This window comes from Belonocnema kinseyi, chromosome 3, assembly GCF_010883055.1.
Source record: "Belonocnema kinseyi isolate 2016_QV_RU_SX_M_011 chromosome 3, B_treatae_v1, whole genome shotgun sequence".
In the NCBI taxonomy this organism is placed as follows: Eukaryota; Metazoa; Arthropoda; class Insecta; order Hymenoptera; family Cynipidae; genus Belonocnema; species Belonocnema kinseyi.
Window position 1 is genome coordinate 123,765,098 of NC_046659.1, and position 13,901 is coordinate 123,778,998.

Genomic DNA, 13,901 nt, shown 5'->3' on the forward strand with positions numbered 1-13,901 from the left:
CTTACAAGCATAAAATATTATTTTTTACGCAAATAACTTAAATTTTAGACAAAAATGACTAAACTCCAACCAAAAAAGATGTGTTTTCAACCAAAAAGTGGAGTTTTCAATCCTAAAAATAACTTTTCCCCCAAAAGATGCATTTTCTATAAAAAATACGAATTATCAAAATATAACAATTGAATTTTCGCCGCAGAGATAAATTCTGAACGAAAAATAAAATAGTGGACTTTTGAATTAAAAAGAATTAACTTTCAACCATAAAAGATGATTTTTCCACCAAATAACTGAATTTTTAAACAAAAATGACTAAACTTCCACTACAAATAGTTTTATTTTCAACCAAAAAGTTGAATTTTCAAAGTAAAAAGATGAATTTTCAATAAAATAATTAAATATTCAACCAAGCAGTAGAATTTTTAACCAACAGAAATCAATTTTGAACCAAAAATATAATAGTGGACTTTTCAATTAAAAAGAATTAACTTTCAACCAAATAAATGAATTTTTAAACAAAACGTTGAATTTTCAATTTAAAAAGTCATTTTTCCACCAAAAGATACATTTTCTATAAAATATACAAATTATCAAAATATAACAGTTTAGACAAACAAAATTAACATCTAAAACTATTAATAGTTTAACTTTTGCCCAATTAAAAAGAGTTAACTATCAACCCTAAACAATGATTTTTCAACCAAATAATTCAATTTTCAAATGAAAATGACTAAACTTGTATTAAAAATAGTTGAATTTTCCACTAAAAGATAAATTTTCAAAAAAATAACGTAATTTTCAACAAAAATGACTAAACTCCAACCAAAAACAGGTGAATTTTCAACCAAAAGGTTGAATTTTCAATCTAAAAAATAACTTTTCCACCAAAAGATGCATTTTCTATAAAAAAAAATACGAATGATCAAAATATAACAATTGAACTTTCGCCCAAGAGATACATTCTGAACCAAAAATATAACAGTAAACTTTTCAATAAAAAAGAACAAACTTTCAACCAAAAACAATTGGATTTTCTTATTGAGTTCTATTAATTCATTTATTCTCATTTAAGTGAAAACCCGAGAAAAAGTGGATTTTTATTGAAAACAGGGAGAAAGAGAAATTTTTTTAAAAGAGGAAAAAGCTGCATTTTTAAAATGAATTCATAAATTTTTCAATGAAACATTAACATTCAAATCTTAAATATAAAACGATATTTTACAATGATTGCAAATGTAAACACAAATCTAAAAAATTCCTGGTTTTAGAAAGAAAATTCCTGTTTCTTGGCCTTCTCATGATGCTCGAAATTCCAGACTAATTCCCGGTTTACGCAGTTAGTAATACTCCGCATTGCCGATTTTACGATCACTTAAGGAAGTAGCAAAATAGTAAAAATCTTCCGATAATCTAAATTTTTCGAGTATAAATCCTTTACCTTTAATTCCTCAACAATCTTTTTCAGCTCATCCTTTTTCCGATTCGCTAAATTCAGTTCAGCTTGCAACTTTAAAGACTCCTGCCCGTTATTATTGGACATAAGATTATGACACTGTGCTTGACTTTCTTCTAATGCTTGCGTTAAGCGATTCATTGTGTCTGCTTTCTCCACCATAAGAGCTTCGTGAGCTCTTCTCATATCGTCCAATTTATATTCTAAAGACGTATACGCATCTTCCTGCAAAATTAAACATTTTCATCAGTTATCAACCTATAATCAATTGGATAAATGTCTAAAGTAAGATAATGAATTATCAAATAATAAAATATTCAATGAATTTCAGACCTTTGAGTGCAATTTCTCCGTAAGCGTTTCAATTTGACTCTGCATATTTTTCACCTCGATCGCATGCTTTTCTTGTGCCTGCTCGAGGAATTTGGCCTCCGTCTTATCATTGGCTTGAAACGTCTGCATTCTCTCAAGAACGGAGATCTTTTGCTGGATTTCGAAAAGCGAACTTCTCGCCTCTGACAATTCTTCCGTCAGCTGAAATATTAAAAGGTTTAGCGCAAATTTTAATATAGAATATTATAGAAAATCGATTGGCCTCACTTTCTGGTTCGTTTTCTCTAGGATGGCAGTACTTTCCTTCAACGAGGTAACTTGGCCTTGGAGGCTAGCAATTTCAGCTTTTGCATCCACTAAAGAACATATCAGAATTTAATTAAATGCTAAAAAGAAAACTAACTTTGTCAGGGTGTCTACTCAAAAACTTGGAAGAAAATTCCATGAAAATTCCAGGTTTTTCTCAAGTTTTTTCCATGTATTTTTTTTCACAGTATAGGGCCATTAAAATATTTTACATTTTTTTAAATAATAAACGCGAAAACAGTTTCGCGAATTTATAATAATTTTTTTTCTTCATTTTTTACGGATTCAATTGGAATGTTTCATTTCGTAAGCGCTGACAACTTACATTATAAGATATTCTTAAATATATATAATAATAATTTGTCTCTGAAGTACCCAATAGTTAATTTAAACTAAAAAAAGATTGATTTTCAATCAAAAAATTTGATTCTGCACTAAAAAAGATCATTTTTTCAACAGAAAATGGAATAGTTAAATTTTATTTAAAATACTTAATTTTTAACAAGAAAAACAACCAATTTTCAACCAAGATGACGAATTATAAACTCAAATGATAACTCTTTAAATAAAATAATTGAATTTTAAGCCAAAATGATATTTTAAGAAAAGAGTTTAATTTCCAAACAATTAGTTTTATTTACAACGAACAAAAAAGGAATTTTCAAACAAGAAGATTCATTTTCTTCAAAAGACGATGTTTCAATAAAGTACATGAATTTTTAACTGAAAAAGACCATTTTTTCACCAAATAGTTGCATTTAAAACTAAAAAAGTTAAAAAAAAATTAATTGAAAAATTATTTTTCAACAAAGTGGTTAAATTTTAAACTATAATAATGAATCTATAGTTAGATTTTAAACCAAAAATATTACTCTTCAACTTAAATTGTGGAATATTTAACTGGATAAGTTAAATTTGCAGCGAAAAATATTAATTTTGAAACAAGAAGATTACCCTCCTATAAAAAAATTTTTTTTTGAAGAAAATACACGAATTCTCCTCAAAATAATTGAATTTTCTACTCAAAAAGATCAATTTTCAACCAACAATTGCATAGTTAAATTTTAAATTAAAAATGATCATTTTTAACCAAACTGATGAATTTTCAACTAAAATGATGGCTCTAACTATGATAGTTGAATTTTCAACTAAAAAGATTAATTTTCCACGAAATAGTTGCATTTTGAACTAAAAGATACCAATTTTCAAACAAAAAGTTTCATTTGTAACTAAAAATATAAATTTTCAACCAATTAGTTGCATTTAAAACTAAAAACATCAATTTTTAACCATAAATGGAATAGTTCAATTTTAAGTTGCAAAAAATGAATTTTCAACAAAATAGTTAAATTTTCAACCAAAGTGATGAATTTGTAACCATAAAGATGAATCTTTAACTGAGATAGTTGAGTTTTAAACCAAAAAGATTAATTTTCAACTAAAATTATAGAATATTCAACTCGATTAGTTAGTTTTAAACCCAAAAAGATAAATTTACAGAGAAAATTATAAATATTTGATTGGAATATTGGAATTTTTAACGAAAAAAATAATTTTTAACTAAAAAAGACAATTTTTCAACCAAATACTTGAATTTTCAATTTAAAAAGATCCAATTTTTAACAAAAAATTGAATAGGTACATTACTAGCAGATTAATTTTTTATTAAAGAAAAAACGAATTTTTGTGAAAATACATGAATTTTGTTACAAAATAGTTCAATATCTAACTACAAAAGACAAATATTCAACCAAATAGTTTGATTGTTAATGAAAAAAGATTAATTTTCTACCAAAAATTGAATAGTTGCATTTTTAGTTATAAATAATAATTTTTTACCAAACTGATAAGTTTTTATTTAAAATCATGAATCTTAACTATAAGCGTTGAATTTTCAACTGAAAAGATAAACTTTCATCCAAATATTTGAATTTTGAACGAAAAAATAACCGATTTTAACAAAAAAATGGAAGCTTTAGTTTTTTTAATAGATACATTTTGAAACAACATGATGAATTTTTAACTATAACAATGAATATTAACTCTAATAATTAAATTTTAAATCGAAAAGATTAATTCTCAACTTAAATTATGGAATATTTAACTGGATTGGTTAAATTTTTTACCAAGATTAATTTTCAAATAAAATGATGAAGATTTTATTAGAATACTTGAATTTTCCACAAAATAGTTGAAATTCTAATAAAAAAAAGAAAAATTTTCAACTGAATAGATGGATTTTATTGGAATACTTCAATTTTCAACGAAAAATATGAATTTTGAATCAAGAAGACTAATTTTCTATTTAAAAAATCACTAACCTTTAAGAAAATATATGAATTTTCCACAAAATATTTGAATTTTTAACTTAAAAACACCAATTTTTAACCAAATAGTCGGATTTTGGATTAAAAAAGATCAATTTTCAACCAAAAATGCATTAGTTACATTTTCAGTTGAAAATAATAATTTTTCAACTAAAATGATGAATCAACTGAAATAGCTGAATTTTTAACAAAAAATGGAATAGTTGTAATTTTTTTTAAACAAGAAGACTAATTTTCTATTAAAAGAAGACTAACTTTTAAGAAAATACGTGAATTTTCTACAAAATAGTTGAATTTTTAACTAAAAAAGACAAATTTCTAACCAAATAGTCGGATTTTGAATTCAAAAATACCAATTTTCAACTAAAATGGTAAATCAACTGAAATAGCTGAATTTTAAACCAAAAATGGAATAGTTATAATTATTTTTAAACAAGAATATTAATTTTCTTTTTAAAAAAAAACAACGAATTTTTAAGAAAATACATGAATTTTTCACAAAATAGTTGAATTTCTAACTAAAAAATACAAATATTAAACTAAATAGTTAAATTTCAAACCAAAAAGATGATGTTTCAACTAACATGATGAATCTTTATGTGAAAAAAAACTAGTTATCAACAAACCAGTTAAATACATGAATATAAAGTTACTTCTACAAATGAAGAAGCATCGTTATTGAATTTTATATTGTAATTTAAAAAAAAATAGAACGCTCGCGAAATAAATTCCCTGACTAAACAAAAATCCCTGACACTTCCAGGCTTATAAAAAATACCCTGACAATTCCAGATTTTTTTTTTTCAGATAGGGAAGACACCCTGTTTTTTCTAATTTAAGTCAAAATGAACAATTTTCCTTACCAAGAGCATTTTGAGCCTGATTCCTGGATAAATTTGACCTCTCGGTTTCAGCTTGTGCGAGAGCTAATCGCCTACCCAGCTGGCTTTTCTCTTCCTCCTTCTCCAATTGCAACTGCTGCAATTCCTCCGTCAACTTTTGGATTTCCCGCATTCTGACGGAATACAAAACCTCCAGCTGTTCTTTACTATTGTATTCGGCAGTCTTGTAAGCATCGCGATCATCCGCGGGTCTTCCATTCGGACTTGTTTCGTAGCAATGATTAAAATGATCCGATGTAACTTCATTATCACCGCCGCCAAATTCCCGCATCTGATTCGACTGGAGGATATTTTCATATCCATCGATGTAACCATTATTGGGAAAATTGTTGTCCTCGTCATAGTGATTCGAGGGAGTCTCATAGTTGTAAGGGTAACTATTATGAAAGGTATAATCGTCATTGGCCTGAAGTCTTCGCTCATGGTTGAATCCAACATTTACGGGACGTGGCAAATCGTAAGGAGAGTCCGTTGTATTTTTATCGGTGTTGTTTATCCGGTTACTTTTACCAAATGGTGTTGTAGTCAGATCTCGCAAGCTAAAATCATTTTGAATGTCCTGCACGTTTTTCCGGATGTCATCCGGTGTTTCGTGAAAGGAAGCTTCATTGTTGTAACTGTTTAAGTCGTCGGTGCGTGCATAAACACCGAAATCTTTTTGCAATTGAGAAACGGTTTTCCCTTTGTCAATTGAATTCGGTTGGTATGACGAATTTACTATTGAATTCGTGTTATCACTGTAGTGAGTATCGTGGTAGTGACTACTGTTAATAGAACTGGCATCGTCGTCTTCTTCCAAGTCATCAAATGCTCCCGTCAACAGATCTTTTATCTGTTAATTCATCAAAATCAATACATTCGTTAAAAACAAATTGATACGATATTTGTTATAACAAGTGGATGATTTCAGACATTTTTCGAGATACAGTCATGATTTCAGCCCATATTAGGTTTCGAATAAAGGAAGCATGATTTACGGTAATTTTAAGGATAATTTATTATAACTTACTATCAATCGTCCAAATTCAATTTAAAATCTCTATGGGTCATTACAATCGAAATTTTTTTTTCTACAAAACATTTTTTTGGCGTTTTGTGTTCAAAAATAATCGACACGTATTTTTATTTCAAATGTGATACTCGAAAATCTCGAGATATGACTGCAAAATTTGGTAATCGGGAAAAATCATTTGTTTTCAATCGCTAATTGAAAAACAAGTTTTGAATAGAAAAAATTATTCTTGTACTAAAAATACGCAATCACCCACAAGCTTTGCAAAAAAAAATTTTCCACTTGAGGTAATAAAAACTGAGGTTTAAATGAAAGCACTCAAAGAAGAACTGTTAAATGTTGAACTTTTAAAATTGAAAAGTTCTTAATTAAAAAATTTTTTATTCAAATGCTCAATACTTTACGCGCATAAAATTGAAGGTACTAATATTTTTCAATAGAAAAAAATATAAAGCCACGTTATCATTTTCAATGCTCTAAGTTAAAAAATCAATCAATGAACTTTAAAATTTTCAAAATTATATAACTTCAAGGAATTTTAAGCTAGAAACATCAAATATTGGAAAAATTTTTACTGAACACTTCTTCAATTAGAAATTCAATTTTTTCTTTTAAAATAGTTTAAACATCCTTGGAAATCTTCAAAAATGTATTTCAAAATCTTCAGAAATCTAGAAGTTATTTTAAATTGGTTTCAAAATTTTTAATTATTTTAAAAATTCTTTCAGAACTTCTAAATATCTGTCAAAATGAATTGAATTTTTTCTACAAGTTTCAGAAAATCCTGCAAATTTTAGAAAAGTTCTTTACAATTTGGATGTATAAATAAGAATTGAACATTTATTATTGGTAGGCGAAATTTTAGTGATTTTAAGAGATATGTAGAAGTTTTGAAAAGATTCAAACTTAATGTAAAACTGAAAATGATAGCCTAACACAAAACAAAATTCAGATTTTAAACAAAAAAATGCGATTCTTTTCAAGAATTGTGAAAGGCTTCAAAAGAATAAAACCATTTTCTTAAGATTTCTAGAAAAATTAGAAATAACTTTTCATTTTGAAAAATTATTTTAAGAAAATATTTAAAATGTTTGTCAAAGATTTAAACAAAAATTTTAAGAAAGATTCTAGCAGATTTAAAGAAAACTATCTGAAATTTGCATGATAATTTTTAATCTTTTTAAAACTTCTAAATTCCTCTTAAAATTACTCAAATTTTTTCTATAAATGTTTATTTTTAAATCATACATAAAAATTTCAAAATGTCACTGACAAACTAAGCATTTTTCAAATACAACAATTAAAATTGTAACGTTCAGAGTTTAAAGACATTTCGAAATTGTAACGATTCCAGGTTTTCTATGTCAAACAATTCAGTTAAAGATTCTTTACTTTTAAATATTTGGTTTCAATTTACTTATATTAAATAAAAATTCAAATATTGCTAAACATTCAATAATTAATCTTTGTTTTAATTAAATTTTTTTAATTGAATGGGTTAACAATTGATGACTAAGACTTTCAAATTGAAATCGTTTAAGTTTTAACGTTAAAATCTGAAAATTCTTAAATTTTGAACTGGTTTAAAATCATTTTGTCAAATCGGTTTTGTTCACTTTTTATTACTTAAAGTATAGATAAATTTTTAAAAAAATATATATTAAAGAAAAATTTTTTTGTCCAAAATTTTAAACATCAAAGGCTTTTATTTTTTATTTGTTCAAGTCTTTGAGAGAACATTTAAAAATTCTTTAAATTAAAAATGTAAGCTTAGAAATAAAAATTTTTAATGTTAAATTTTGAAAGTAAAAAAAATTTGAATTACGCATTGTAAGTTAAATAATAGCATAATTAAAAACCATTACAATTCCACTAATTATTTAAAAACTGTTAAATTCGAACGTGGACAGATTTTTCTTCTACAAATTTGTAAAATTCCCGGTAAAAAAAAATTCACTGTTATTTCCCGGTTTCAAAAAATTCACGGTCATTTCCTGGTCCAGCGGCTACCCTGAAAATAGTATAACGTACCTCCTGTTGCTTTTTTGCATAAAAATATAGTGCATTTTTATAAACAATTTTATTTATTTTAAACTTTAAACATTTTTTCCGTTTTTTTACCTTATAATTTTTGGCGTGGACTATAGAAATGCGTAAAACTTGGAGTTTTCATTTCTCCATTCTCAAATTATTCCTGCCTATTTGAGAATCTTAAACCAAAATTTTAAGGTACAAAAAACGGGAAAAAATTGTTTCAAGTTAAAAATAAATAAAAATTGTTTATAAAAATTCACTATATTGTTAAAAAAACAAACAAAAACAGGAGGTACGTTATACTATTTTGTAAAGCTTGTGGGTTAAGGCGTATTTTCATTACAAGAATAATTTTTTTCTATTCAAAACTTCTTTTAGTGAGAGATTGAAAAAAAATGATTTTTCCCGATTATCAAATTTTGAAAAATCATATGTCGAGATTTTCGAGTATTACTTTGAAATAAAAAAATACGTGTCGAGTATTTGTTCACTTATTGATTGTTTTGTAGAAAAAAATTTTAATTGTAAATCTCCCATGTAATGACCCCTATTAACTTCCGGAAATTTATGGTAATTTTACAAGTAAATATGGTAAAGTACCATAAATTACCCAAAATTCAATTTTAAACATTTTTATCAATTTCAGGAAATTTTCCGCCGCTTATGATAATTTTACAGGTAAATATGGTAACTTACCATAACTTTCCCAAAATTCATTTGAAACATTTTGACAAATTTTCGGAAATTTATGATTTTTTTTGTAATTTATGGAAACTGAAAATAAATCACCCAAAATTAAGTTGAAAAATTTCCGTACATTTTCGGAAATTTAACCAATGATGTGTGGCAACTTTACATAAATTACCGCAAAATTATATTATCTGCTACCAAAATGTCCTTACAGTTAGTACGGTGAGTGGGCTGATTATCGTAAAATTCGAGCTCATATATGAATAATTTTCATTTCTCACCTTTGACGACATTTTTTATTCCCTAGGGAGTAAAAAGTAGAGCTTTAGCTCCGCTTCACACGCATTATAAGAAATTATATATATATATTTTTTTTTTTTAAATAACGTCGAACGGGATTTTACACTTCTGCTATTACAGAAATTATTATTTTTATAAATTTAATAAACTTAGGACCTTAGGCAAGTTGAACATACATTTACGGCTACATAAAAAGTCCGACAAAAAATAAAATTCCTTAAATAAACCATCTTTATGTGTTTAAAGTTATTTTCATAATCAGGGATATATTTTCTTTCAGAAATTTCAATATTATTAATTAAATGGTAATACTTTTCTATTTATAGTTAAATATTTGTATACAACACTCCTATACAGATTTCAAATTCAAGTGACTCAACTCTGAATAATTATAATAAAAAAGTATTAATGTAAATAAGTAAATAAGTGATCCGAATTTTATAAATTTGTTTACAATTTTTTTCAAATCATCGTATTACAGACAAGTGTTTTTATGTTTTGTAATTGAATTGTTTATTTAAACGAATTAAATTTTTTTAATTGTTATCATAACAAAACTTTCTCTATTATGTGGACGAAAAATTTTTTCCCCAAAATTTTATAGTAAGTTCTACTACAGTGCGTTGATATTAATATTCTAAATAATTTTACAAACAAAATAACTTTAGGGAGGATAATGTTTAAATAATCTTCAAAATTCCTTTAATTTAAATTGGCAGTTCCTGAAATTAGAAATTTTGAAATTTTAAGCAAATAACAATATATAATTTATAACTGTAGCGCTTAAAAATTTAAAATAACCTATTTTCAAGACGTAAAAAATGTAGTAAATTTGTATTTAAATTATTTAAAATGTCAACAACCTAATTTTGAAGCTTTTTTAAAACAGATAACTTCTCATTTTAGGGGTTTAAATGTAACGGGAAAATATAAAATTTAGCAGTACCAGGTTTTTTTTCATTTTGTTTTCAACATTTTAAAAATCATAATTAATAAAAAAAGGAGTTTAATTGCATACTTTCTAAGTTGAAGGGCTAAAAATTAAAAATTATATTTTTAATTGAAAAATCACGAAATTGAATGATTTCAGATTAAAATGACAAAATTTCCTATTTTCGCAATTTTGAATATTTTAAGATTCAAATTTTGGAAATTAGATAAATGAAATTTTACTATTTAAAATTGAAAGCGTTCATAATGAAATAATTTAAAAGTTTTGGATTTTAATAATTTTAAATTCAAAGCGATTAAAATTTGGCAATTTGAAATTGAAAACTCAGTTGGACCTTTCAATGTGAAAGTTATTACATAACAAAATTATAATTTAATATTAAAGCTGTTTGGATCAATTTTTCTCAATTAAAAAATAAATTTAATTATTCAAAAAAAAAGCTTTAGAAAAAAATAGTTATTTTAAATGGAAACCATTTAAAAATTAAAAAATGTCTACCATAAACAAATGGCAGTAATTAAATATTTTTTTACTCAAATCCTTGAAAATTTAGATTATTTGAAGTAGATTTAAATTGCTTCGAAATTAATATTTTTAGATTTCTAATTATACTTTCATCCTGAAAACGCGGAAGATTACTGCAATATAACAATTTGTCAAATTGTACAATTTTAAGCTTTTCAATTCGAAATTGCTTTATAACATTCAAAATTATTAAAATCAGAACGATTTTCAAAATCCACGAAATTGGAACCTCCAAATACTTCAATGATTTATTCGGAATTAGTTTACTTTTTCTAACGACATTCATTATCTACCAATTTAACCATTCAATATCTCGGGAGTAAGTTTTTTTTTGTTTAAACTAAAAATTGCACTTTTATCGTGACCCGAAACAGAACCTATTTTAATTTTAGGTTTCTATCACTATGAGATTGTAAATTTTCAAATTTGTTTAATCGTACTTTTTTCGCCTCAATTAATTAACGATTCAGCTAAAGGGTAAACTTTTGCCTTGAATTTATCGTGATTTCGATTTTACAGAATAAATTTTAAATAAAACTTTATAAAATAATAAACTTTCAACCAAAAATAGTAGTTAATTTTCAGTTAAAAAATTTAATTTGCAAGAAAAAAGTTTCATTTTCAAACAAAGAAATGAATTTGCAACTAGAAAAGATACATTTTTAGTTTAAAAAATTATTTAAACAAAATAGTTACATTTTCAATTAAAGAAATTGATTCACGAACAAAAAGAATAATCTTCTACTAAAAAAAAAAGATTTTTTGTCAACCAAATTCAGAAAGTTTGAACCACGTTGTTGAATGTTTTACTAAAATAATAGATTTCCGAACAAATAATTTTCTGACAAAAAGACGAATTTTCAACTATAACATTTAATTTTAAATACAGAAAGAGGAATTTTCAATAAAGTAGTTTAATTTTCAACCGAAAATGGTTTGCAGTTTGATTTTTAGTTAAAAACATCAATTTTCAATATCAAGAAAAAAATATTTATTGAACATAACAGTTCAATTTTTAATACAAGAAATTAGTTTTTAACTGACAAGATGTACTTTCAACAAAAAATGAAATAGTTAAATATGGAGTCGAAAAAAATTACTTTATAATCAAAAGGAGTGATTTTTAAACAAATAATTTCTCACCAAAACGAGGAATTTTCAAATAAAAAAAAAAGTTTTAAATAAAAAAATTAATTTTCGACTTAAACACAAAAAAAAATATAAACGTACTTTCAACAAAATAGTTCAATTTTCAACAAAAAATAGTCAAGTTACATTTTCAGTAAAAAAAAAAGAATTTTCAAATGACAAAAAAACGGGTTTTTTAGAAAATAGTTCAATTTTCAAATCGGTCAATTTTTAAACATTTTCAAACAAGACGAATAAATATTACACTAGAAAAAAGGCGAATTTTCAAATAAGAATATTTCTGTAAAAAATATTAATTACAAACTAAAAAATACATTTTTAACAAAAAAAAAAAGTTTAACAAAATAGGTCAATTTTCATCCAAAGAACAGAATGGTTTACCAAACTATATGCATTTTAACCCAAAAATTCTGAATGTTTATAAAGCATAGTTGCATTTTCAATTAAAAAAGATAAATTTTTAAGGCAAAGAAAAAGTAATTCAAATAATTTTTTTGCTTCAATGAAGAAACACTTCTGCCTTAGAAAAATGTTTGTTTTATTTTTAAATGGTGATTTCGATTTTACAGAATGTTATTTCGATCTCCTGAAAAATTTCCATTTTGTTGGTTATCTAGTTCTGTACTGCAACCCTTCAAATTTACAATTCTAAATTGTATGATTAATTTTAAGCGATTATTATTTATTTTTTAATGTTAATCCGTGACTATTGTTCACTGTCAAACTTTTCTCTCAATAAATAAAATTCACCGACATTTCCCTAATTTACTTCTGTAGCGATAATAAATGTCGCTCACACAGTTACAAAGTTTCTAAAACACACAGAAAACTTGAAAGGACTCTGTCTCAAATATCCATCAAGTTATAAAAACAAAGATTCAAAAAAACCATAAACAAACGTGCACATGCAACAAAAAATGTCTTCAAAAACTGTATAAAATTGTCATTAAAAATGACAAAAACAATTTAAAATAAGAGTAAAATTTTCGAACAAAGAGAATCCAGACACGAAAACTAGAAATAACTAAGCGCATAGCGATTTTATGTACTTTTTTGAAACCTTTATCTCAAATTAGTTCTATTTTGAGTCCGAAAAAGCGAATTTTTATCAAAACTCATACAGATTTTGGACGCACAAACCTGTTCAATACTGACTTTAAGCTACAGGTTCAGGTGCGAATTGCGGCAGATATTTGTCAAGGGAAGACAATACTATTGGCGAATAATAATGTTTATAATATAATCCCTTAATTATTAAGTGCGAATGAGAATAATTAGTTGAATTCTTCCCGCTTACCTCTTCGTTACGTCGTTTGAGCTCTTCCTGCTCCTCGTCTTCTTCCTGAATCTGGTTACTATTTGTACCTATTTGTATGCTTTCTGAACCTTGAAAAAGGCTTAAACCAGGAGCCTCCATTCCTTTTTGATTAGAAAAACGATTTTATGAGACGAAGCGTACGTTTGGAAGCATCGTAGCTTTGTTTATAACGCCATAACCTAAACGCAACAAGTGGGTCATTGGATCGTCTAATTTCGTCGCTTTTCGTCTCGAAGCACATCGGGGAAAGAGAGTATTGACATTTTCACTAATTCTGGCACAATTCACGTGATTAACAATATCACTGGGACTAGCACAAACTAACTATTCGCTTTGCAAACTGCTTGTAAACAATCTTTGAAAAGTCAAACACCATCGTGCAAAGTTCACACGACGGAAGTTTTACGGAAATCGACATTTCATGAATTCTGATTGGACAGTGAAAACTTGCCGCGCGGTTCATCGTCGTCACAAGCGAAAACCAATCAGCGCTATCAGTTGGGGAGCCCGGAATGCGCAGGCCGAAGTTATGCGTTTGGTTGGCGCTGCTATAGGAATTTATTTTCAAATTTATGTAAAAAAAGGAATCAATGTTGTTTGTTG

General features: G+C 26.0%; 1 protein-coding gene across 1 annotated transcript in view; it reads right to left on the minus strand.

Moving 5' to 3' along the window:
• The window catches only part of LOC117169346 (centrosomal protein of 152 kDa-like), a 44,940-nt gene extending 31,263 nt beyond the window's left edge, over positions 1 to 13,677 (minus strand). The window contains exons 1-5 of the mRNA XM_033355685.1: positions 13,278 to 13,677; positions 5,280 to 6,150; positions 2,051 to 2,139; positions 1,784 to 1,984; positions 1,436 to 1,675 (exon numbers count right to left, since the gene is read on the minus strand). Coding sequence (XP_033211576.1) covers positions 1,436 to 1,675; positions 1,784 to 1,984; positions 2,051 to 2,139; positions 5,280 to 6,150; positions 13,278 to 13,397 — 1,521 coding nt within the window. The 5' untranslated portion in view covers positions 13,398 to 13,677. The remainder of the gene's footprint in view (positions 1 to 1,435; positions 1,676 to 1,783; positions 1,985 to 2,050; positions 2,140 to 5,279; positions 6,151 to 13,277) is intronic.
• Between the last annotated feature and the right edge of the window lie 224 nt (positions 13,678 to 13,901).